The sequence below is a fragment of the Poecilia reticulata genome, linkage group LG17 (assembly GCF_000633615.1).
Source record: "Poecilia reticulata strain Guanapo linkage group LG17, Guppy_female_1.0+MT, whole genome shotgun sequence".
Taxonomy (NCBI): Eukaryota; Metazoa; Chordata; class Actinopteri; order Cyprinodontiformes; family Poeciliidae; genus Poecilia; species Poecilia reticulata.
Window position 1 is genome coordinate 28,748,997 of NC_024347.1, and position 25,759 is coordinate 28,774,755.

General features: G+C 46.6%; 2 protein-coding genes across 3 annotated transcripts; one reads left to right on the top strand and one right to left on the bottom strand.

The window, feature by feature from the left end:
* Window positions 1–336: 336 nt before the first annotated feature.
* On the top strand, window positions 337–14,775 carry lamc2 (laminin, gamma 2). Of its 2 annotated transcripts, XM_008434674.2 has the most exons (21): window positions 337–963; window positions 4,992–5,168; window positions 5,237–5,354; window positions 5,880–6,001; window positions 6,075–6,206; window positions 6,279–6,468; window positions 6,770–6,882; window positions 7,323–7,709; window positions 7,792–8,025; window positions 8,095–8,231; window positions 8,785–8,935; window positions 9,293–9,498; window positions 9,630–9,709; window positions 9,785–9,922; window positions 10,359–10,503; window positions 10,622–10,771; window positions 10,884–10,995; window positions 11,642–11,838; window positions 13,100–13,258; window positions 13,337–13,436; window positions 13,680–14,775. In XM_008434674.2, exons 1-21 carry the CDS (start codon window positions 897–899, stop codon window positions 13,931–13,933), a joined length of 3,369 nt encoding a protein of 1,122 aa, XP_008432896.1. In that variant the 5' UTR covers window positions 337–896; the 3' UTR covers window positions 13,934–14,775. The 2 variants fall into 2 exon arrangements, with proteins under 2 accessions (XP_008432896.1, XP_008432897.1); XM_008434675.2 differs by lacking the exons at window positions 337–963; window positions 4,992–5,168 and having other exon boundaries at window positions 5,262–5,354; window positions 6,822–6,882.
* A 2,395-nt stretch (window positions 14,776–17,170) lies between these two features.
* Window positions 17,171–25,290, bottom strand: nmnat2 (nicotinamide nucleotide adenylyltransferase 2). Its single transcript, XM_008434676.2, has 11 exons — window positions 25,076–25,290; window positions 23,584–23,672; window positions 21,375–21,442; window positions 21,200–21,278; window positions 20,040–20,166; window positions 19,637–19,717; window positions 19,255–19,299; window positions 19,009–19,085; window positions 18,341–18,442; window positions 18,065–18,132; window positions 17,171–17,677 (listed from the first exon to the last, which is right to left on the bottom strand). Exons 1-11 carry the CDS (start codon window positions 25,158–25,160, stop codon window positions 17,575–17,577), a joined length of 924 nt encoding a protein of 307 aa, XP_008432898.1. The 5' UTR covers window positions 25,161–25,290; the 3' UTR covers window positions 17,171–17,574.
* Window positions 25,291–25,759: the final 469 nt, after the last annotated feature.

Consider the following 25,759-nt stretch of genomic DNA (forward strand, 5'->3'; position numbering starts at 1 on the left):
AGGGTGTGTGTGTGTGTGTGTGTGTGTGTGTGTGTGTGTGTGTGTGTGTGTGTGTGTGTGTGTGTGTGTGTGTGTGTGTGTGTGTGTGTGGTTCAGGGTGTGTCGTTCCCTCAGGTCACAGTTTAACTCATGGAAACATTTGAAGCTGCAGGGAGGAAAAATTACAGCTTAGACCAAATCAAACATGTTCAGATTGTTTTTAAACTCAGCTGGGAAAATACAGTCAGAACAGACACTGAATTGGTCAGAACCGAGTCAGAACCTGGTCAGAACCGAGTCAGAACCGAGTCAGAACCAGAATTTTTTATAGAAAATTTTTTATTGAAAATTTTTTATTGAAAATGTTTGATTTTAAATGTTTTATTGAAAATTCCGGCACTCTTTTGTTTGTTTCCTTTTACTTCCTATGGTTGACATTTTATGTCAGTTTGTCCTGATTTTCCTGTTTTTGTTTTCTTTCTTGCAGACATTTATTTCTACCTTTGATGATCCTGCAGGATGTGGAGAAACGGACAGATTAGGGATTAAATAATCAGATTATTTCCATTTTGGCTGGAGCCTCCCTGCTGGTTCTGACCTTTCTGCAGAGCTCAGCTGCTGCATGTTTACAGCAAACATCTGGACCTTCATCTGTCTGACAGAGACGCTATTGTCCAGCTCTGTGAGGCGTCTCTGTCCCCTGTCTGTCTGTCTCTCTCTCTCTGTCCCCTGTCTGTCTCTCTCTCTGTCTCCCCCCTCCCCGTCATTTCCTCTGCCTCTCTCTGAATCACAGGTGAGTCAGCGGCGGCGGCGGCGGCAGAATGTGCAGCGTGCTCAGACCTGCTGCAGGACAGCAGAGCGGTTAAAACACGGCTCTCGCTCGCCCAGAACCAGAACTTTCTGCTGGATCCACCGACATGCAGAGCTGCTGGGTTTTACTCTGCGTGGTTCTGGCTGCTCTGGGCTCGGTCCAGACCTCCTACTGTGAGTACCTGGACTTGTTCTGCCGCTCAGATTTGGTTCTGATGCCTCATTTTCCCTGGACCATCAGAACCGTTTTGATTCTCATCGTTTCCTCTCAGTGAGCTGGGAACCAGAACCAGAATCTGGATCCAGACGAGGCTGAAGGGGTTTGGTGGAGGTTCTGTTCAGCTGCTGGGTTCTGTTCAGTCTGGTTCTGTTGGGTTTTAGGTTTTGGTTCTGGACCAGAACCGATCGGATGGATTCATTGATCCAGATGAGTTCTGATCCTGGAAGGTGATTTGTGCCAGGACCCGGTTCTGATGTTTGGACCTTCTTCTGGGTTCAGAACCAGGTCCGGTTCCACTCTGGATCTGTGATCTACCAGTCAGGCGTAACATTATGACCACCTGCCTGGCGGCCCGGTCCGGTTCCTGAGCTGCAGTTTGACCTCCATGTTCAGCAGAAATGTTTCCTAGTCTGGACTGGGTCGGCTCTACTGGTCCAGCTGGACGGAACCAGGTTTCCCTCCAGTCTGGGATCCAATCCCAGGGATGAATGTTTGTCTCTCTTTCATCGTTTCTTCTCATCTCAAGTGACAAAAACACTGAAAATGAACTGAAGACGTTTATTTTACTTCCTGCTTTTCATCTTTTATCTGCGTTTCGGTTTTTAATCTGGGGATTTTTCTGTTTTACCAAACGAACTGCTGGATCTTTGGTTGGATTCTTCTCTGTTTCTGCTTCAGATCAGAACCCAGAGGTCCGGACGGTCAGAATGTTCTGCCTGATGTTTGAATGTTTCTGTAAAACTTCCTGTTCGGACGTGAAGCAGGTCCAGACCGGCTGACTCAGAACCAGAACAGAACCAGCTGAACAGAACCAGCTGAACAGAACCAGCTGAACAGAACCAGCTGAACAGAACCGCCTTCCTTCAGAACAACAAGCAGATGTTTATTCTCCTGAAAAGGAAGAAATGAAGAAGCCGAGGTAAAACCAGCAGATCGTGTCCTCAGTTCACCGCAGGAGGGAGACGCCCAGCGGGGGGCAGGGGGGCAAACTGAGGGGGTAAACAGAACCAGGTGGGGCCCGTCTGCCCCGCCTTCGCCTCAGGACACGGAGTTTGGAGACGCAGCAGAGAAAAATCCAGAAGGATCCGTCGGCACACGACTGAGAAACAAACAGAACCTCAGAGGAGATCTGCTGGTTCTGCTGCTGGTTCTGCTGCTGGTTCTGCTGCTGGTTCTGCTGCTGGTTCTGAGGTTCTGCTGCTGGTTCTGAGGTTCTACTGAGGTCCTGCTGTTGGTTCTGAGGTTCTGCTGAGGTTCTGCTGCTCTGAGGTTCTGCTGGTGGTTCTGAGGTTCTGCTGCTCCGACCCGGTCCAACACCACCGGGTTTAACAAGAACAACCTGCAGAGCTTCAGCTGGTGGAACCAGAGTCCAGATGTACCAGCTGGTTCTGGTCCAGTAAATCTGCAGAGAACAGCTGGGTCCAAAAGTATTCATACCCTGACAGAATCTAAAAGTTTGTTTCTATGGAAACGTTTAAACTCTTTCTCTGACAGTTAATTACAGATTATAACTCATGAATAAGTCATGAATAACTTATTAATAACTCATGAATAAGGAGTAAATCCTTCATCCCTTCATTTCCTCTGGAGAAAAACATCCTGAGGTTTTACTGTTTTATGACTTTTCTCTTTAATGAAAAGATATTTTGGTTTGAATAATTATAAAGTCTTTATAATGATTAAAATCTAGTTAAACTGAAAAAGTCAAAACAGAAAAAAAACAGAAAATACAGAAAATATGTGAGAAAGAATGAAAACCAATAAATGTTGCTGCAGTAATGGTTGCTGCATCGCCGCGTTGCTCCTTTGCCCAATTGCCCCGTTGCCATGTTGCCCGTTGCCACGTTGCCCAATTGCTCCGTTGCCTTTTGCGCCATTGCAAGTTGCCATGTTGCCCAATTGCTTCGTTGCCTTGTTGCCCGTTGCTCTGTTGTCCCGTTGCTCTGTTGCCACGTTGCCTGTTGCTCTGTTGCCCCGTTGCCGTCCTCCAGGTTCTGTCCCGGCTCGGTTTCCCTGGAATCAGAATCTGTCAGCTCGTCTCCTCTGGACCGGTTCTGCTGTCGGTTCTGATCCGTTCGGTCGGCTGAGTCACAGACGGACCTCAGACAGACGGACCTTGACCTCTGACCTCTGAGTCAGAACCTCATTCATCCATCAGACTGAAGCAGCAACATGAATCAAACTTTGTTTTCTAAATTTGAACCCAGAATTTGAGCGTTTGGGTAAAAAGTTCCCAGGATTCCAGATTAAAAGTCCAGTTCTACCTCCTCTGGTTCCTATTCAACATCAAATGGGTTTTATTGATAAAGATTCATGTCATTGTTCAGGTTTTAGTCGATTCTGATGGTGAAATAAAACATAACTTTATCTCATTAAAGAGAAGCATGAAGCAAACAGGTCAAAGGTCAACCTGCTGGTTTATGATCCTGATTTATCAGAACATTTTCATCAAAAGTTCCATATTTATTGTTCAGATTAGAACATATTACAGCTGAAGATCCTCCATCAATCATCTCTGATGAAACATCAAACTGGCCGTAATCTGAAATATCATTTATTTTCTGATCATAATTTCCAGTTTTGTTTCTTTCATGCCGTAAAAACGTTTCAGGCGAAACATAAAAACGTTTCAGACGGAAACGTGAAAACGTCTCAGCAGGTCGGATCCTCCGTCGGCTCCGGTTCATCACCAAACGCTGCTAATGTGACGAGATCTGCAGGTCGTCACTAGACCCTGAGGCGTTTCCCCAGATCAGACGTTAGAAAGGTTCAGGTTCTGGTTCTTTCTGGTTCAGGTGCAGGTCCAGGTTCTGGTTCAGGTTCTGTTTCTGGTTCAGGTGCTGGTTCAGGTTCAGGTTCAGGTTCAGGTCCAGGTTCTGGTTCTGGTTCTGGTTCAGGTTCAGGTTCAGGTACAGGTGCAGGTGCAGGTGCAGGTTTAGGTTTAGGTTTAGGTTCAGGTTCAGGTTCTGGTCCAGGTGCAGGTTCTGGTTCAGGTGCAGGTTCTGGTTCTGGTTCCGGTTCATGTTCTGGTTCAGGTTCAGGTTCTGGTTCATGTTCTGGTTCAGGTTCTGGTTTTGGTTCAGGTCCAGGTTCAGGTTCAGGTTCAGGTTCYGGTTCTGGTTCAGGTTCAGGTTCTGGTTCTGGTTCTGGTTCTGGTTCAGGTTCAGGTTCTGGTTCTGGTTCAGGTCCAGGTTCTGGTTCAGGTTCAGGTTCAGGTTAAGGTTCAGGTTCTGGTTCTGGTTCAGGTTCAGGTGCAGGTTCAGGTTCAGGTTCTGGTTCAGGTGCAGGTTCTGGTTCTGGTTCAGGTTCAGATGCAGGTGCAGGTTCTGGTTCAGGTTCTGGTTCATGTTCTGGTTCAGGTTCAGGTTCTGGTTCTGGTTCATGTTCTGGTTCAGGTGCAGGTTCCAGTTCTTGTTCTGGTTCAGGTTCAGCCCAGTGAGCTGCTGGGATCCAGATCCAGTTTGGTGTTTCCAGCTCAGATCTTCAGCATCCATGATGGTGTCACTGGTTTCCAGTTCAGGGTAACAAGCAGAGAAATGCAGCCGTCAGTGTGAAGCTGCAGCTCAAGAAGAAACTAATTTACACGTTTAAAACTCAGTCTGATGGAGAAAAAGACAGAAATAAAGCATAAAAACTAAACATTTGTCTGATTTTGGGTAACAAAACGAAGCTGAAGTCCTAAAATTCTTCAGCGATTAGAGAAGCAGAAACTGAAACAGATGAAGCATCAGGTGAGTTTGATCCAAATAAGTCAAACTTTACCTGAAGCTGCACACAGTGATGCGTTTAGGAGACAAACATCTGTGGGAAAAACAGCAACTCAAGTCAAACTTCCTGTAGAAGAAAAAGTTCGATGACATCAATTCATGGCCTGGAAGTGAAAATATTTCTGAAATGTTTAAATGTAAATCGCCTCTGAAGAACCTCAGGATCAGTTTCTCTGATGTCTCACGAAGCCCCGCCCCCTTGTCTCGTCCTGCAGCGGACCCCCGCTGTGAGTGCGGCGGCCGGGCGCGGCTCTGCCAGCGGGACGCCTCTGGCCTGCGCTGCCTGGACTGTCAGGGAAACACGGAGGGTCGGCACTGCGAGCGCTGCAAGGACGGATTCTACCAGCAGGGGGCGCGGCTGAGCTGCACGCCCTGCAGCTGCAACCCCGCAGGTGAGGACGCGCCTGTCCGTGTGACGTCATCCAGTCAGGAAAAGTCTGACCGGGTTTTCCGTCTACAGGTTCTGTTGGCAACACGTGTGACAGCAGGGGGCGCTGCAGCTGCAAGGACGGCGTCTCTGGAGACAAATGTGACCTTTGCCCCGACGGCCCGGTGGGAGCGGACGGCTGCAGGAGCAGGTGACGTCATCAGACAGCAGCTGTTTTCATTTTAATCATCTTCAGATTTTCTTTACGTTTCTCATATTTTTACTTTGATCAGAATAAAAACAACTAAAATACTTTTTATGTTTCAGATCAGATTCAGCTGCTCACAGAACTTTAAATCGTTTTAATGCTAAAAATACAAAGACGTAATAAAAGAAAAACCAAAAGCATCAGAAACAGAAGCTTAAAGAAACTCATTAATGTTTTTCCTTCTGTTGTAAATCTTCTGATGTATAATTAGAAGATTTTGGATTCTTATAATAAATAGATGAACTGAATTCTAAACAGTAAAACAAAAACATGCAACAGGTTAAAGAAAGAAAAAGTAAAAGTCGTTTATCTGATGTCCATCCAGAACTAAAGGATCATTTCAGTAAATGTTTGAATCGATTTCAGACGTTTTGCAGGTTTATGTTTCATGTTGACCAACATTCATCGTTCCAGTCGCAGTTTTTCTCCAGAAGTTTCACCTCAAACTTCCTGCTGGCTGTTTTCCAGGCGCCAGGAAAGAGAGGATTCTGGGAGTTTGGCTCCGCCGTGTTTCTGTTACGGACACAGTGAGCGATGTTCTGCTCGGCCCGGTTTCTCCGTCCACAACGTTTCCTCCACCTTCAGCTCAGGTAACAGGAGCAGAACCTGGTTCTGGGTCACCAGGTGGTTCTGTTCCAGCTAACCCAACCTGCCGGGTTTCAGGTCCAGACGGCTGGACGGCGGCGACGGTCCAGCGCACGACTCCTCAGGACGTTCTGTTCCGCTGGTCGCCCAAACACCAGGACCTGGAGGTCATCTCCAAACAAAGCCTGCCCACTTACCTGTACGCACCAGGTGAGACAAGCTCCGCCTCCCCGTCTCCTCCCGTCCTCCCGTCTCCTCTGACCTGGGTTTCCCGTCCTGCAGACGTTTACCTGGGGAACAAGCTGCTGAGCTACGGCCAGAACCTGTCCTTCTCGCTGCGTTTGGACCGCGGCGTTCGCCACCCGTCCACCAGCGACGTCGTCCTGGAGGGCGGCGGCCTGAGAGTGGCAGCGGCGCTGGGGGACCTGAGGGCCGTCGTCCCCTGTGGGAAGAAGATCAGCTACACCTTCAGGTCAGGAAATGACATCACTCTGATCCCTCAGGTGTTTGACGCCTCATTAGCTTCCTGATGCCTCCAACATCCAGAGGAGTGAAACATTCCTGACGGTCCAACGTGTGGAAACCTGCAGAAACTCCTGCTGTTTATTTTAGCTTTACTAGCATCGGCTTCATCCATGAAACTCGCATGGAAGAAACTTCAGACTTAAACTGTCCAACATCCGAATGAAGACGTGAAGACCTGACCTGGTGTTTCTCCAGTCTGAACAGTCTGCACTCGGAAATGTTTCCTCAGGTTTTCTGTTTTCTAACAGGCTGGATGAGAAAAGCAGCAGCAGGTGGAAACCTCAACTTTCCTCATTCCAGTTCCAGAAGCTCCTCCAGAACCTGACGGCCATAAAGATCCGGGCTACGTTCGGAGAGGATGGTGAGACGGTTCTCCACTCTGGTTCTGGGCTTTAAAGTCCTTCTGTGCTCAGATGTTTTACTATCCAGATGGTCACATTAACTAGTTAAGGTAGTTAAACTTTAAAACAGGACATAAACTCATCCTGCTGATATTTGAATCTTATAAAGCCCATTGATCCGTTTTCACCTTCATTTCTTGATGTTTGTCTGTTTAAATGAACATGAGAGAAAAGTTAGAATCACTCTATACGCTGATGACTGTTTATTTATGTCTCTCTTGTCCAAAGTTACAATTTGACCCAGTTTCACTGTAGAAAATGTGAGACTGTCAAAGACCATCTGTTCCTTTAATCAACATCAGAAATGGCCTATTTAAAGTAGCAGAAGAAGCCAATGAGACTTTAAAGCACATGAAAATCAGTTTCTTCTGTTTGCTCACTGATTGGTCCTTTCCTTCAGGACGCGGTTACCTTGACAACGTGAACCTGGTTTCGGCTCGGCGTGGGGACGGCGCCGCGGCCGGCTGGGTCCAGACCTGCACATGTCCACCAGGATACGAGGGCGACTTCTGTGAGCGCTGCTCGCCCGGGTTCCGGCGCCGGACGCCGTCAGCCGGGGCCTTCAGCGCCTGCGAGTCGTGCAGCTGCAGGGGCGGCAGCTGCGACCCCCAGACCGGAGACTGCTACTCCGCCGACGAGACGCCCGGCGAGCGGAGCTGCTCTGAGGGTTTCTACAGAGACCAGCAGGGCAGCTGCGAGCGCTGCCCCTGTCCGGACAGGACGTCCTGCTCGCTGCAGGCCGGAGCGCTGGAGCCTCAGTGCCTCCGCTGTCCGCCGGGAACCATCGGTGAGTCCAGAATGAACCCGAACACCGAGGGAACCGGCACCTGCTCAGCGTGGCAGGTTGTAAATGTTTGGCGTCTCCTCAGGGTTTTACTGCGACACCTGTCGGGAGGGTTTCTATGGCGACCCGGCAGGCCTGCGAGGCGCGCAGCGACCCTGCAGACCCTGCAGCTGCAACGGCCACATCGACGCCAACACGGCGGGAAGCTGCGACCGCTCCAGCGGAGAATGCCTGAGGTGTTTGGACAACACGACGGGTCGGTTCTGTGAGAGCTGCCTGCCCCGGTTCTACCGCAACCCGTCCGGCACCGCCTGCAAACGTGAGTCCAGAGTCCAGCTTCAGCTGCAGGATGAAACCTGTCAGGATCTGACCTGAGAAATGTTTACAGCCTGCAGCTGCAACATCCTGGGCTCAGAGGACGACCGGTGCGACGCGGCCGGCCGCTGCCGCTGCCGACCGGGCTTCCAGGGTCCGAGGTGTGACCGGCCCGACTGCCCCACCTGCTTCACCCCCGTCAGGAAGAAGGTAGGCGTGTTACTGCAGCGCCCCCTGCTGGATGGAGCTGCAGCTTGTTTGCTTCAGTTAAAGAAGAGATTTTAGCTGCATAAGGATTATAAACTAATGCAGGTTTCAAACTGAACCACAGACTAAAGCTTGGATTAACTGAGTCACATTTAATGTTCTAATGATTCTGGAAGAAAATGTTTCTGAAAAACCATATTTCAGTTAAAACTTTGCATTTATTTCAGTCTAAACCTGAAACATGAAAGTAGTTATGATAAATAATAATTTATTGGTTGTAATGATGAAAATCCTGCTGCTTCAGATCAGACAGAAATCAGCTGTTTTTTGTTTTTCCTGATATTTTATGGCTTCTTACCTGAAAACAACAAACTGTTGTAGAGTCTGATGCAGCTCTAGTTAGTTAGTGTAACACAGATTTCATTTTAAAATGTATTTTCTTCTGCATTGAAAGTCAAATTGATCAAATATTTGGGTCATTTTCAAATGTCTCCTAAATGCTCCAGAGTTTCAGCTGCAGGTTGGATTCGTTCTCTCGTCTGTTTCTGTGCTTCAGATGGATCTTTACTCCAGCAAACTGAAGGAGCTGGAGCTCCTGTTCTCTGAACCGGGTCGGGTTCCGACCAACCGGGCCGAGATGGAGGCGGCTCTGAGAGCGATGGAGAGTCTGATGAAGAACCTGCAGCAGGACGCCGAGCAGCTGACGGGTCAGAGACGACACGTTTCCTCATGTTTGAAACATTCACATCAGACTCCTGCTTTAGTGATCATTTTAAAATAATCACTAAACCTTAAATTTGGTCTATTTGATTCAACAACATTTTTATTTTTCTTTCTAAATCTTTTTTTTCTTGAACAAAATGTAAAAGTTAGTTTTTTCCTAAACGCACCAAATTCATAAAAAATGTAATAAAACATCATAACTGGTTCATATTTCCAAACTGGACCTTAATCAGCTGTTTTGGTTTTACTGGCCTCTGGTGGAGATTCCAGGTACTGCAGCTGAATAAGTTCATTTAGTTGTTGGTGAAATGAAACCTTTTCCTGACGCCTGACTCCAACAGATCAGGAGAAGATGCTGCAGACTCGCCTGTCGACCATCAGCAGCCGTCAGCTGACCGAAGAGCAGCAGGTCCAGAACATCTCACAGACGGTCAAACGCGTCAGAGAGCAGCAGCAGACCTTCAAGTCCAAAGTGCAGGAGGTCGAGACGCTGATCGGAGCCATGAAGAAACTTCTGGACGAGGCAAAAACCAGAATCCAGTCCGTGGTAAGAGCTGCTGCCCAGGAGCGTGACGACCTCCAGAGTTTCTCCTGATCGGATTTTAACGTCGTTGATGTGAAGCTGCAGAACGTTTCCTGTTTCCTGTTTCCAGACGGTTTGCTTTGTTTCCTGTTTAGGAGCTTCCTGTCCGCGATGATCCGCTGCCTTCAGGCTCGCTGTCCTCGCTGGTGCAGCAGGCGACGGGACTGGCTGATGGGTAAGATCTGAATCCGTTAATAATCTGATGAATCTGCTTCTCCTTCATCATCATCATCACTGTTTCTCCTCCCAGACACAAGATGGCGGCCGACTCCGTGGAGCAGACGGCCAACGAGGCTCTGAGCGACTCCAAGCAGAGTCTGAATCTGATCCGGACTCTGATGAACAAGGAGAACAAAGTCAAGGAGCTGATTGGAGATCTGCAGGATCTGTGAGTGGATCCTCAGATCCCCACTGTGGGTCACCTCTGACCTTCGCCCTCTCTGACCTCATCCTGGACCTCATGAGGTTTAGAGCCAAAAAGAAAACAGGAAACTGTCCAAAATGTCCTGCAGCCATTTCTCATCTGCTGCAGTAAAGATGTTTATGATCTAACAGATGATAATCTGGAGCAGTGATCTGCTGCCCCTCAGGGATCCATCCTGGGCCCTTATAGTTTTATTTTCATTGGTTTACTCATAAACTCCACGTTCATCTTTATGTTAGGTTTTATAGTCAGCTGCTCTTACTGAACATGAAACATTTGGTTGAAGCTGAACTTTCTGCTCAGGTTAGAAAAACAGGAGATCTGCAGTAGAATCAGTTTCTGGCTGTTTTTGAAGGATCTGGATAAAAAAACGTGTGATTTTTCTCCTGTTTGCATCCAGATACGATAAAACCTCAGCAGATGTGAAGAGCTTGGAGAAGCGAGCAGGAAGTCTGAGTGACGACGCCAAACAGGAGAGCAAGATGGCCGACGGCATGCTGAAAGACATTTCCAGGCTGGAGAAGAACCTCCCGTCGTCGATGAAGGTAGGAGCTGCTGCACTAGCACTAGCATTAGCACTAGCATTAGCATTAGCACTAGAATCAGCATTAGCATCAGTGGCTACTGAAGGTCTCTGAGCCAGAGGTGTGTGATGATGCTCAGGATGCTGTGGATGCCATGGCAACCAGGCTGGACGCCCTGAAGGTGGCAGCGCAGAAGAACATGTCCGCCGTGGACGATCTGCTGGGCGCTGTGGAGGACGACCGGACCGACGCCGAAGACCTGTTGGATCAGGGACAAACCGCCCAGCAGGTACCGACCAATCAGAAGCCAGCAGAGTGAGCTCAATATTTCAGTCGCGATGACAGGAAGTCAGTCAGGAAGCAGAAGCTGCTCCTCTGATTGGCTGGACGTTTGTCTGCAGGAGTTCAACAAGCTGCTGGACCGGGTCAGAACCGCTGAGGCTGAAACCAACAAGGCTCTGCGGAGCGTCGGCCCCAACAACGACCTGGACGACACCCTGAGCACCCTGAGAGGTACGGACCCGCCCCGCCAGCAGGTGGCGCCATGGGACCTGTTAACCCTAACCCATGTCCGGTTCTGGTGGTGGAGCTCACCAGAACCGGGCTTCATCTGGTACCAGGGAGCTTATTTACTACCTGTCAGAACCAGTCAGAACCAGCCAGAACCAGTCAGAACCAGTCAGAACCTGTCAGAACCAGGCAGAACCAGTCAGAACCAGTCAGAACTAGGCAGAACCAGTCAGCCTTTCAAAACGTCAGAACCAGTCAGAACAAGGCAGCCTGTTAAAACCAGTCAGAACCAGTTAGAACCAGTTAGAACCAGTTTGAACCAGTCAGAACTAGGCAGCCTGTTAAAACCAGCCAGAACCAGTTTGAACCAGTCAGAACCAGGCAGCCTGTTAAAACCAGTCAGAACCAGTTAGAACCAGTCAGAACCAGTTTGAACCAGTTTGAACCAGTCAGAACCAGTTAGAACCAGTTTGAACCAGTCAGAACTAGGCAGCCTGTTAAAACCAGTCAGAACCAGTTAAAACCAGTCAGAACCAGGCAGCCTGTTTGAACCAGTCAGAACCAGTCAGAACCAGTCAGAACCAGGCCCCGCTGGTTCTCCTCCCCAGTAGATCTCGTCTTTTCCTCACTCGTCTGTTTGCGCCTCCAGGTTTCGACCAGCAGATCAGCGACAGCAAAGCTGAAGCCGATGAAGCCATCAAGCGTCTTCCGAACATCGACAGCACCATCCAGGAGGCTGTGGGTAAAAACAGCTGGGCCCAGTCGGTTCTGGACGCGGCGTCCAAAGATCACGACGAGGCGATGGGAAACATCAACGCGCTGGACGGCCTGGCTAAAAACCTCCAGGTAAAAACAGCAGTTAGACTTTAATGGAGGACAAACTAAAGCTACGCAATACCTAGCATGAACTGAGGTAGAGCGCCCCCTGCAGGCCGAGGAGCAGCTGCAGTTTGGTTCAGGATTCACAGCCTAACTGCTTTTCTCTGGCTGGTTTTTAGTTTTTATTTTCTGACAGCAAATCAAATGTTGTGACTGTTGACCATAAAAATAACCTGAGAACAGCTAAAGCTACGAGGCTATAGCCATTCTAAGCTAAAGCTATGCTAGGCTAAGGCTATGCTAGGCTAAAGCTATTCGAAGCTAAAACTATGCTACCCTAAAGCTATGCTAGGTTAAAGCTATGCTAGGCTAAAGCTATGCTAATGTTTCTCCCATCATAACTCCTGTCTCCTACTATTTCCTCTCAGTCAATTAAAATCTTCATATGAAATTTGAAGATTTACTTGGACTAGGCCATGTGACCATAAACTGTGTTTTTGTTATATAGAGTAAAAATATCCTTTATTGTCCTCAGTTTGGAAATTTAATTGTAACATCAGCAAATCAACAGAAATACATAAAATATATTAATATGCAAAATGTAAAAACAAAATGAAGAATAAAATACAACATATAATTTTCTACATAAATACTGAATACATAAATATACATATATAAATACTGAGTAGTTCTAAATATATGATTCTTCAGTTTATTTAAAAATACAAAATATCCAGAATATTTGAGCTTCAAAAAAACAAACTATTTACTGTTAGTGACAATGAAAACTTTTACACATCTTTGAAAGAAAAGTTGATATTTGTTGGATTTTTAAACCTCTGACCCAGCGACCCCGGCATCAGGAAGGTCAAAGGTCAACCTGGTTTTGGTTGTTGGTTTGTTCCAGTGACTCTGCCTCACACAGGCCTGATATGACACTGGAACATTTTACAGATTTTATATATAAAACTATAGAAGTTCTTTGTTTTTGGGAACCAAAACGTTCATGATGACCCAACTTGAAGCTCGGTCCGTTTCAGCAGGTCGGCCCAAACGGCTCAACTCAAATCGGATCAAACTTTACAGGAAGCAGATTATCAATATTTACCTCCCAGGATGTTTGGTCTTTATCAAACGGATCTTTCTGATCTCAGTTTGGCTCTAAACTCTCGTCTGTTAGCCTGACCTTCACCACGACGTCTGCAGGGAGTCTCAGGAGTTTGGTTTTCCTGGGAGACATTTTCTCCTCTGGGTTTCTGTAACGTGAAGTTCTGGTTCTGTCCGTCAGAACACGGCCGGGTCGCTGCTGGACGCTGGCGGTTTGGTGAGCGAAGCCGACAAACTGAACCAGGAGGCCAAGAAGCTGAAGGCCGGAGCGGAGCAGACGGCCGAGGCTCTGAGGGACGGGCTGACGGAGGCGGAGGACCTGGCTGCTGGAGCCCAGGAGGTAACCATGGCGACCAGGAGCGATCAGGAGGCGGAGCCGAGGGCGGAGCCGACGGAGTAACAGGTGTTTTCATTGCAGGCGGCTGCTGGAGCCACCGCGGCGCTCGCCAACGCCAAGCAGTGCAAAGACGCCGTTCAGGAAACGCTGAGATCCGTCAGCAACATGCTGGCCAACCTGAGTAGGTTCTGCTTCCTGTCCGGTCCGGTTCTGATGAGCTGCAGGACCTAGTACAACCCAGTTCTACCGAACCCAGTTACCAGTTCTACTGGGTCCAGTAGAGCCCAGTAGAACCTGTTAGAGCCCAGTAGAACCCAGTAGGACCCAGTAGAACCCATTAGAACCCAGTAGAACCCAGTAGAACCAGTAGAACCCGGTCTATGTCGTTCCTTCATGCTGACCCTATCCCTCCTGCCTCCCTCAGACTCCGGAGACGTTGTGGACGAGGAGCAGCTGCGGAGGCTGGAGGAGGCTCTGGGCCGGGCCGAGGCGGAGGTTCTGGTCCGCCTGCGGCCGCGGCTGAACGACATGGAGGACGAGGAGGAGGCGCATCGGCGCCGCCTCACCGCCATCAACGCCGACATCGACAGCATCCTGAGGGACATCGCCAACCTGGAGGACATCCGGGACAGCATCCCTGCTGGCTGCTACAACACGCCACCCATCGAGGAGCCCTGAGCCGCAGGGCAGCAGGGGCTGGGGGTCAGGGGTCACAGGTCGGGGTCTGGGGTCACAGGTCGGGGGTCACAGGTCGCACGCTTCAGACGCTCCAGAAACGGGAACGGCTTTCCTCCTCCTGGGAGTTTCCATCTGCTGGTGTTCATATCAAACCCTCCTGAGGAACCGGTTCTGGTCCGGCTCTGGAACCGGTTCTGGTCCGGCTCGGTCGGTCCACTCTGCTCATTTTAGTGTTCAGATTATTTTTCTACAAAATAAATAAAAACCCCTGGAGAACCGGCTGACGTCGTTTATATATTTTATTATTTTACAATCGGATGTTTGTAAGTTTATTATATTAACTTTTACATAAATTCTGCATTATTTAACAATCCACAGTTTCAAACTTTAAAGTTTTAAATTGAATTCGTCCAGCCAGTCATGTGTAACCATGGAAACGGTGGTTGTCATGGCGTGTAACCATGGAAATGGTGGTTGTCATGGCGTGTAACCATGGAAACGGTGGTTGTCATGGCGTTTCTTAGTGGTCAGGTTGTTTATTAAACCTTTTTGTTTCAGTATTTATGTGAATAAGGAGAGAAAACATTTTAATTTCTCCACTTTCTGCAGGTTGTGGAAACGTTTCCATGAATTTATAGATTATTAACAGATTATTGTTGCTCCCTGATGATCAGTGTCGGATACATTTCTTTATCTTTTCTGTATTTATACTTGTACAGATTCATATTTTTTTGCTGATATAAAAAATGTTTATTAGTTTTGTTACAAAACATGTTGGAACGACAGAAATATTAATCTTCCTTATTGATTTCTAATAAAATCAACTTCAAATCTTTGTTTAATCGTGTTTTTATGTTTCTGAGTTTCGGTTCTGAGAGAAACGATTTTCATCACGTTGAACTTTTCTAAATTAAAAATCCTGTTGATTTATTTTTGCTCCTTTGAAACAATATTTTGCATAAAAGCTCATATTTTTATCTGGAACCTACTACAGTTTTAATTTTAAGGGATTAAAGTAAAGTAAGTTTTACGGCCAGTAATTTATTCCAGTTGTGGTAAAAAATAGTTTAAAGAACATAAAGGCTTTAAACAGCAGAAACTTAAACAATAAAACTAATTTTTGGATTCATAAAGTTCATTCAGACATTTTCATGTAAACTTTAAATAAATCCAATAAAAGCTCTTAGAAGAAATACTTTATTTTGCCAGCAGAGGGTGTAAATGTAACACAGTTGAATTAGACTCAGTTATTAAAGCTCAAATGAAGATAAAAATGTTTTAGTGCATTTTCTGATTCCAAACGTCCTGAAACATTTTGACTAAATTTACATCCTGATCCACAAAGACTCGATCAATAATCACATCGAGTTCCAACAGAAACAGAAACCAGGCGAAGCGGATCGACGTGAAGGCCTGGAAACACCCACACACACACACACACACACACACACACACACACACACACACACACACACACACAGTCACCCACACACAGTAACACACACACAGTAACACACACACAGTAACACACACACAGACACACACACACACACACACACCCTACGCAGCTATCCAACAGGGGACATTCCATTGACTTCCATTCATTTCTACAGCTTAACCCCTGACCCTTTTCCTAATCCTAACCATCACATTCCTAACCCTAACCAAAAGTCAATTCACACCTTAGTCCTAACTGTGACCCCTGACCCTAAAACAGGGTCCTTACCAAGAGGGGACCTACAAAAGGTAGCTATCCCCTGTTGGATAGCTACACATGAACACACTCACACCCTGAACCTCACACACACACCCTGAACCTCACACACACACACTCACACACACCCTGAACCTCACACACACACCCTGAACCTCACACACACACACACACACACACACACACACACACACACACACACATCGGTACATTTACAGTGACTAAAAAATGGGCGACGTTGGAGAGGATGACCTGAAGCTACGATTTCTTTATATCTATATTTATCATAACTATTTTATTTCCCAAACACGATCACAACAGACCATAATAATCTAAGGAGGGAGAAACATTCATGCCAAAAAACAAACGGTCAGAAAGAAGCATGCAGACGGAGAACAGGAGCAAACCGAGAGAAAACGTCCTGAAAACGTACAGAAGGAGCTTCTTCATCATCATCATCATCATCATCATCATCATCATCATCATCATCATCATCATCATCATCATCATCATCATCATCATCATCATCATCATCATCACCGCCATCATCATATTATCATCACCACCACCATCATCATCACCACCATCATCATCATCACCACCATCATCATCATCCTCATCATCATCATCATCACCACCACCATCATCATCATCATCATCATCATCATCATCATCATCATCATCATCCTCCTCATAAAGCCTCCCGGCTCAGCAGCTCCCCCTGCTGGTCAACACATTCACAGTTCTGTGGCTGAAGGTTCTGCAGGAACTTCCGGGTCTTCCTCCAGAACCTCATCATGTTCTGATCAGAACCTTCTTTATTTACAGCCCAGTGGAAACGGCTCATGTTTTATAATTATTCTGATTAATTTACTGTTGATTCCCTAAAATAACCTGGTGAGGAAGCGACGCGTTGCTGCAGCTAAAACTGTTTAGAATCAATAAATTCACTAAATGTTCTGCTGCTTCTGTCGGAGAGGAGATTACGGATTAGACTCCGGCCACTTCAGATTACCGGAGCCACAGGGTGGACTGTCCTAAGGGAGGTCAGAGTTCATGAACTTCATCCGTCATGCAGTTTATATCTGGCATCCGATTTCTGGATTAGCCGTTTTAATATGGACGATGAAGCTTTCTGTCTGGATTAGGATTATGGGATTTCTTATCTTAAAGTTGGAAAAATCAGTTTAACAGCCTCAGAAGTCAGAAATACGCCTCATCCGACCCTCAGATCCAATATGGCTGCCATGCTAACAACATGTAGCGATAGCTTACAGAGTTTATATATCTACGGGTTGACTTCTCAGTAAATCAGCCTCTGATGTGACCTCTGACCTCTGACAGACTGATCTCTGGTTTCAGCAGGTTGGAGGGTTCAGAGGAACCAACAGGTTCTGGTTCTGGTGGTTTCACCTGCATGTTTCTGGCTTTTGGACTTGAGGAAATCCTAATGAAGTATTTTCTGAATTGGCTCCAACTGGATTGGACGGATTCGCCATCATGAGATTAATTTGAGGTTTTTCTGCAGATTTCAGACTAAATTCAGTCAATCAGAAGAAATTAAAGATTTGTTTTCTGCAGACCTGATGCATGAAACCAGAGACCCTGATGCAGACGGGGAGTCACACTGAGCATGCCCAGAAGTCTGCCATGCATCTCTAACTTTTAAACATAACTTAACCCCCCCTAACCCCCCCATATGCCCCATTGCCCTCCCTCCCCTCGTGGTAAAGTCACATGACACAGACGGAGGAACTAAAGCTCCTGTTGGAGCTCAAAGTAGAGTAAATGTTGACACAGTAGACAGACAGGTTTCAGTTTTCTGCAGGGGCTCAGGGGGGGATGTGTTTACATAGATGGTAGCGTTAGGACCCCCCCCCCACCTCGTCCTCCATGTTGACGGTCCAGGTCTCATGCAGGCGGGTCTCTATCCCGAGGCGTTTATGTACAGCTGGCTCTGCAGGATGTAGTCGATGACAGGCTGACTCAGGTAGTCGACGACGTGTCCGTCTCCGTGCTGCAGGGCCAGTCTGGGGGGTAAATATAGCAGTTAGGGGGCAGAACCAACATAACCCTAAACCTACTGCAGGAATCCGCTCTGGTCCAGGTAACGCCTCATACAGAACCGCTGACCACAAACATGAACCGTTACCTTCACTTCTCCTTTTGAGTCTTTAGCATTTTTCTTTAAACTTCTCTGAAGAGATTTAAACGTTTCATATCAACCATCCTGTTTTGCAGAGTAGTTCAGTTTTTATTTGAAGTCTATTAGTGATAGAGAAACTTTGTTTGGACTTTTTTGGATCGTAAATCGACGTTTCAGAGACGAACATTCGATGGAAAACCTGAACGCGTTTCACAGAAAGTCAAAGTGATCGTATCAGGAGATCAATACGGCCATCGGTTCGGTCACCAACCTGCTCTTGGTGGAGCTGACGATGGACATGGGGTGGTGGGTCGCGTCCTTCACCACGACGATGTTGTCCTGAAACACAGAAGATCTTAGATGTCAGCAGACTTTCACTGGACTTTATGTCAAAGCAGAAAAGAGACAAAACTCCGAGACGAGGACAAAGTGTCCAGAAACGGACGGAGAAGCGCGACCAGAGGAAACACACCACGGTTCAATACCAGCCTCGTTCTCACCACTCAGTATTTTGTCCCTCTTGCTGCTCCGTACTGCAGAAACCCACCTTGTACTTGCGGAGGACGGAGGAGTGGTTCATGATCCTCTCTGTGTCGACGCCGTCACGAGGAACGACCACGATGCCAAAATCACCAACAATCACCTCCATCTGAGAGCAGAGAGACGACCTTCAGGGTCCAGAACCTCTGACAGAACCAGGTTCAGGTCCAGACCTGGACCAGGTCCAGCCGGGCCGGACTCATCTTAACCTCAGGGTGGAGTCAGTCCTTTCAGAAAACCAGCTGACTAGTCCTGGTTTCATCTCCAAATAACCAACAGTAACAGACAAAACCATCAAATTCAAACCTGTTACCAGATATTATAGACAAACAAGTGGATATACAGGTAATTACCCACTTCAAACAGCAGGGGGTGCCATTTCTAGCAATGCAGATATTTAGAGAAACATGCTGGATCTGTCCTGAGCTCAGATCTACAAACGGTTCATTTAAAGGATCATTCCAGAGTTTCCATCTGGAGTTTTTATCATAACCATAAAAACATGGATGGAAACAAATTTAATCTTCTTCTTCTTCCCCGAATGTCAGATTAAACTAAGAGTTTTTGTTTCTATTGGGTCTCAGCTAACTGAGGGGAGGGGCTACATGTAGTTAGGCGGGGCTACATGTCGGTGGGCGGGGCTTATGCATGTGGGCGGGGCTACATAGTGCTTACATCACTGTCCTTCCAGAGGCCAGGGATGCAGAAGGACTCCAGGAGATCACTGCCACACAGGAGCAAGATGCGCAACTCTACAGAGGACGGACAGGCAGGGAGAGAGACAGACAGACACGTCCTCAGTAAACATGGCGTCTACTGGCTCAGCGCCGTAAGCATCATGTTTACTGGATCCCAACAAGACCAGAGGAGTTCAGACAGGAAGGAAACCAGGGGATCCGCTCGGGTCTGGAGGAAACTCACCGATCTCCTCGTACCTCACCGCCGTCCCCAGGTTGGCGTTTTCATCTGAAGCACAAACACAGATTTCACTCTGACCTTTCAACTCCAGAAACTCTCCTGCTCACTGAAAACTAACCGCTGCATTTAATTAGTCAGACAGAATAAAGTCAGTTTAGCACCAAGTCTCTGATAAAAATCAGTTTTATGCATTTTTATCTAACAGGCAACAAACCCGACCAGCCGGACCGTGGCTCTGACTGAGTTCACCTGTTTCTGCTTTAACCACCTGGGTTGATCCAACATTCATGTTTTCACATCATGATTGAATTAATTCAGTTTCCCTGGTGGATGAAAATATTAAATTTTCTTCAGCAAAACATGAAATAAAATCAGATTTTCTCACCAACAAACGTGAAGCGCTCCATGTTGGGTCGGACGCAGCAGATTTTACCCAGACTCTCACTGATCTTCCCCCAAACTTTGACTAGACAGAAACAAAAGGTTCACATCAGAACCAAGAGGCCAACAGTTTCATAATGATGATATATTTATTATGATATAAAGTTAACCAGCAGCAACACTGACAACATCAGGCTCAACTGTCAGAGTTTAATGTTCTAGCAAGTAATTCATTAATAACTAGAGACATTTCTATTCTAGTTTATTCTACTCTATGCTATGCTAGGATGCTATGCTATGCTATGCTATGCTATGCTATGCTCCTCTATGCCCAGTATAACAGCTGTAACATCCTGCTGCTCCGTTCCTGCAGCCTGACCCCGGCTGACCACTGGTGTTGGACTCACTGGCTGTGGGTTTGTGGTTCATGTTGTTGTGGTCCTGGTAGATGGGCGGAGTCTGGTTCTGTGGCTGACCAATCACAGGGGTGGTGGAGGGCGTGTTGACGTTGGACAGGATGCAGCCGGTGACTCTCTGAGGGGCAGAGACGCTTTACAGGTTTGAACTAGGCCACACTGGGCTCCCTGCCTCTGCTCAGATGGAGTTTCATCTGATCTATCTGACATGGATCAGATGAAACTCTATGTTTAAAATGTCTATAAATCTCAGTAAGATGCTGTTCTAACCAACGACAGGTGGAATCTACTGGTGGATGAAACCAGTCCCAGGTTTAAACTGGTCTCACTGGTTTTAACTGGACATGGTCAGATAAAACCAGTGGTTTCTGTTCTGCTAGTTTTATCCAACTATTGTTTGGTTTTATTTTGAGTTTCATCATTTTTCTCTTTCTTTACTTAGACTCTTTTCATGTTTTTTTCTTTATAATTTTCTCTTTGTTTTTTCTTCACAGCTGTTTTTCATTTTCTTTGTGTTTTTGCTCAGCAGTTTTTTTTTCTGTTTATATATTTTTTTAGGATTCATTTTTCTAGCAGGTTGACGTTCTATTTCCAGTATTTAGAAGCTTATTTTGTTATTTTTACTTCTTTTCCACCAGTTTTCTTCAGGTTTCTGGTCTCTTTTGGTAGTTTGTGTGATTTTGTTGCAACCTGTAAAATGTCACAATGTGCAGTAACTGGTGGTGATGAAGACATGATGGATGGTTGGTGGTGAATGAATGATGATGTTTTAATGAAAAATGTCAGAATACAAGCAGAAAACTAGGAGCTCAGAAACCAGCAGCTGACAAAAGCAACGAGACGACAGGACAGACATGAGACCAAATCCTCAGTGTCTCTTTGCTGTTAGTTTTTACAGTTTTTAATCTATTTAAGGGTGAAGTTTTGTTGACCCTTGACCTCATGTGGCCCCTCATTCATTCATCAGCCATAATTATTAATCASTTAAACAGATAAAAATCCTCCTTTAGCTTCATTCAGTTAATGAAATTCTGACTCAAAGTCGACATAAATTTACCAGCCAGTTTGGTTTTGTTGTAAAATGAAAAGTTTCTCGATGTGACCAGTAAACATCCTGTAACCAGTTTGTGTGCTGGGAGTGACGGACTGACCTTCATGAGGTCGCGGTGGTGCTCCAACACGCTGCAGGTGGTCTGCCAGGTGTCCTGGTAACACTCCCAGGGGTCCACCCTGCAGGAGCAGCAGCACCCAGAGCCGTCAGAGGAACAAACTTTCACTTCTTCTTCTTCAGTTAGAACAGAAACAGACATGAAGTGATGGTTTCACCTGATCCAGTCCGAGTTCTGGACGGCCAGCTGGCACATGGTGAGGCGATGGCGGCTCGACACCAAACCCTGCAGACACACAGAACCAACATCAGGAGGAAAACCTGCAGCCAGAACCAGGCGGTTTTCATCTGGACCTGGTCAGAACCAGAACATTTCTCTGCTTTAAACCTGGAGCTTCCTGTAGATTTTTCATCTTCTGATACGGAACTGATCAAACATGGAGTTAATAAGGTGAAAGCTGACATGGATCAATAATTAATGATCGATCTGCTCATCGTTCAGCAGAAAGAGAAGAAAAGAGCAGAAAGTGTTTTTCTGCTGCATCAATAATTCATGTTTCTGTGGAGGCAGAAAGAAAGTAGGACGAGATTTCATGAAACCTGCAGAGCTGCAGCTGCAGACACACCGAGGAGCCCAGAGGCGGCAGAACCGCCCGGCAGAACCCGGTTCTGATCAGAGAGGAACCAGGTTTTGTTCAGAGAGGATGGAGGGAAACAAACGGAACCACCCGGCAGAACCCGGTTCTGATTGGAGAGGAACCCGGTTCTGATCAGAGAGGATGGAGGGAAACAAACAGAACCACCCGACAGAACCCGGTTCTGATCCGGCTGGGGGAACTGGGTTCTGATTGGAGAGGAACCCGGTTCTGATCAGAGAGGATGGAGGGAAACAAACAGAACCACCCGNACCCGGTTCTGATCCGGCTGGGGGAACTGGGTTCTGATTGGAGAGGAACCCGGTTCTGATCAGAGAGGATGGAGGGAAACAAACAGAACCACCCGGCAGAACCCGGTTCTGATCAGAGAGGAACCCGGTTCTGATCAGAGAGGAACCCGGTTCTGATCAGAGAGGAACCAGGTTCTGTTCAGAGAGGAACCCGGTTCTGCAGCAACTGAAACAGTCCTGGATAAAGATCGGGTCGGAGCGGGCCGATCCACATCCTGGTTCTGACTGTAATTATCACCTTGAATGTTTTTCTCCTTCACAGAGAATCAAACATCTGAAACCTGCAGATGATTTAATAAAACATGACAAAGTTCTGATCCGTAAACAGGAGAGTCCGGATTCACAGCCTGATGTCACTCAGTTTTTACATAAAACCTCAAATTAAAATCAAATCAATCCGGATTCAAATCAGCTCATTAAAGTTTGATGCTAAAGTTAAACAGCCGTTCAATCAGTTTCTTAATCCAACAGATTATAATCCAGGCCTCACAGCAGGGAGTCAGACTCCAGGCCTCACAGCAGGGAGTCAGACTCCAGGCCTCCGCTGCACCTGATCAGAATAATCAGGTCATTAAGGCTCTGGAGACCTGATCCACACCAGATGAAGTGTTTTCCACCTGAGGCTCATCTAAAACCTGCAGGACAGCAGAGGACTGGAGTTTAACACCTGTGCTGCACAGCAATCCAAGCATGAGAGGAAAAACTAGAGGATTCGTCTAGAACTGATGACCTCTGACCCCGGGGGAAACGCAGCAACTGTTTATCTGAAATGTTCCTAATGAAACATCCATCCATTTTCTTGACACCCTTGTCCCTCAGTGGGGTTGGGAGGGTTGCTGGTTCCTCTCCAGCCAACGTTCCGGGCGAAAGGCGGGTCACCCTGGACGGGTCGCCAGTCTGTCGCAGGGCAACACAGAGACACACAGGACACACACACACACACATACACACACACACTCACACACATACACACACACACTCACACCTAGGGGCAATCTGGAGAGGCCAGTTAACCTGACAGTCATGTTTTTGGACTGTGGGAGGAAACCGGAGYACCTGGAGAAAACCCACCATGCACAGGGAGAACATGGAGACTCCATGCAGAAAGACCGGGAATCGAACCCAGAACCTTCTTGCTGCAAGGCAACAGCTCTACCAACTGCGCCACTGTGCAGCCCTAATGAAACATGATATAAATATTTTCTACATGAACAAAACGCTGCAGGTTTGTGGCTGTTGTAGAAAATAATGATGAAGCTGAAAAGACAGAAAAAAACTTTCTGTGGTTTCAGTAAATATTGTTCTGAAAAATAAAACATTAAAACACTTCAGATTTCTGGTTATTTATTTGATTAGAAAACAAATCAGATGTTCCAGCTGCAGCTCCATTATTCTGCTGCTTCACTGAGGAAACACTGCCACCACCAGGACACCTCGTGAACTACAGCAACACGGATTAGATTATAATCTGATTGTCTTACAGGTTTTCCGTAGGAGTCGTGAACCGGTGAGATGATTCCTCCGATCACGATGAATCGTCCCGTTTTGTGCAGAAACTCTCTGGCTTTTTCTGGAGGAACAAACAGAAACAAGGATCTGAACCAAACCTGGAGTTTAAATAAACACAAAGATTTACTCATGTTTCACCAAAAAGGCTTTTAAAGGGAACAACGTTTAAACATCTGGTTGAACATCTGCAGACATCAGAACCGGATTCAGCTCCAGATGCTGCCTGTTCATATCTGTCCTATTTAAATCCTGGATTAAACACCATCAGATCACAGCTTCAGGTTTAAACCTCATTTTTATTGATCTTTATTTATTCAGTTTGTTTCATTAAGATCAGGATCTCATTTAAAAACAGATTTTATAACAGTAATAAATGATATCAGGATATTTTACTGAAACTTTTTGGGTTTAAACTGAACAAACATCAAGAATCTGTCAGATTTGGTGTGAATCAGATTTAAATCTTCTTGTTTTCTGATGTTTAAAAGGCGTTTAGTTGGAGAAGAACCCAGAAGGTCAGAGGTCGAGGAGAACGGCTTCCTGTTCATGTTTCATTTGATCTCATTTGGATCTTTTACTGGTTCTGGACCTGAATTCCCAGCCCACCAGTTCTGCTCCTCCAGTTGAGGTAAATCTCTGTTTTGACCCAATCAGAAACTGAAGCTGCCTGATAATTAAACTCACCTGGATGGAGGAGGAGCTTCAGGCCACGCCCCCTTTCGCTGTAAACACCTGGTCTGATCAAATCCAACCAGGATGCAAATTATGAACTTAGATTTGGAAAATATGGGTAAAATGATACATGAGCTCATATGTGTGTCGATTAGCTGAGGTTGTTTCTGTCTCATCATGTTTTCAGTGGAGAAAAGCAGAAAACATTCAAATCATCTTTAAATTTCTGTATTAATCTGATAGTATTAATGTTTCTGAGTTTAAAACGTCACCATGAAATAATAATAATGACGCTAATTTGCATAAATGTAATTATTTATGTAAAATCCTCCAGATGATTTCAGATCAATATTTTCCAGCTGATAATCAATAAATTAATTCTGATATTTTTTTTATTTAAGATTATATTTATTTAAACGTTTTCATTTCGACCCAAACACCAAGAACCGGTTCTGGTTCTGTTGGGCCCGTTTGTTCTCCCGAACTTCCGGTTCGGTTGTTTGTTGTGTAACGCGTCTGGACCCGCAGAACCCGCAGCGCTCCTTTCTGCGCCGCGGATCTGACCCGTACTTGTTTTCCTGTCGGAACCGGTACCGCTGAATGTATCAGCAGCTGGTTCTGGGTTGGGTGACGTCATTTCAGCACCACCGTGCTGGACAGCACCAGCCGAACCAGCGCAGATTCTCCGTTATTTTCAGGGCTGGACCGGGCCCAGAGGTGTCGGACCGGTACCACAGGGGGTCCGGCCTGGGCCCGGACCCCGTCCCCCACCGCGCCTCCCCAGATGCTCACCGAACATGTGGATGTGTCCCTTGGTGATCGGGTTGAAGCTGCCGCAGGACAGCAGGATCACGTGCGTCTTGCTGGTTTCCGTCATGGCGCTTCGGTCCGATCCGATCCGGCCCGGTCCCGGTCCAGTCAGGTTCTGTTTGTCAGAGAGAGGCGAGGCTGATGGCGAGTCTGCGGCAGGGCGCTGAAGGAAGCGGCGTCAGGCCTTAAAGAGACAGGCGCAGCGCTGCGGGAGGCAGAGCGGGAAGGGTGAGCCTGTCGCTTTAAATCCGAGCAGCAGCCGCCATGACAGGAGGAGGAAGGCTCATCCTCCTCATCATCACCACTGAAACATGATGGAAACTTAACGAAAGTGAAATAAACATCAGACTGCTGTGTTTAGTCTATTATATATTATAAATATTATATATATATTGAAAAAACTGTTTTTAAACGATTAAATAACTTCCTAACAATGAATCGCTTTGATTCCTTCCAGTCTGGTTTTTGTGCTCACCACAGCACGGAGACGGCCTAGTCAAAGTGTTCAATGACATCCATATAAATACAGACTGTGGGAGAACCACAGTGCTGGTTCTGGTTCTGTTGGACCTCAGTGTTGATCAGGACATTTTACTGAACCGACTGGAGAGTTGGGTCGGACTCTCCGGTCCAGAGCTCCACTGGTTTGAATCTTACATAAAGAAC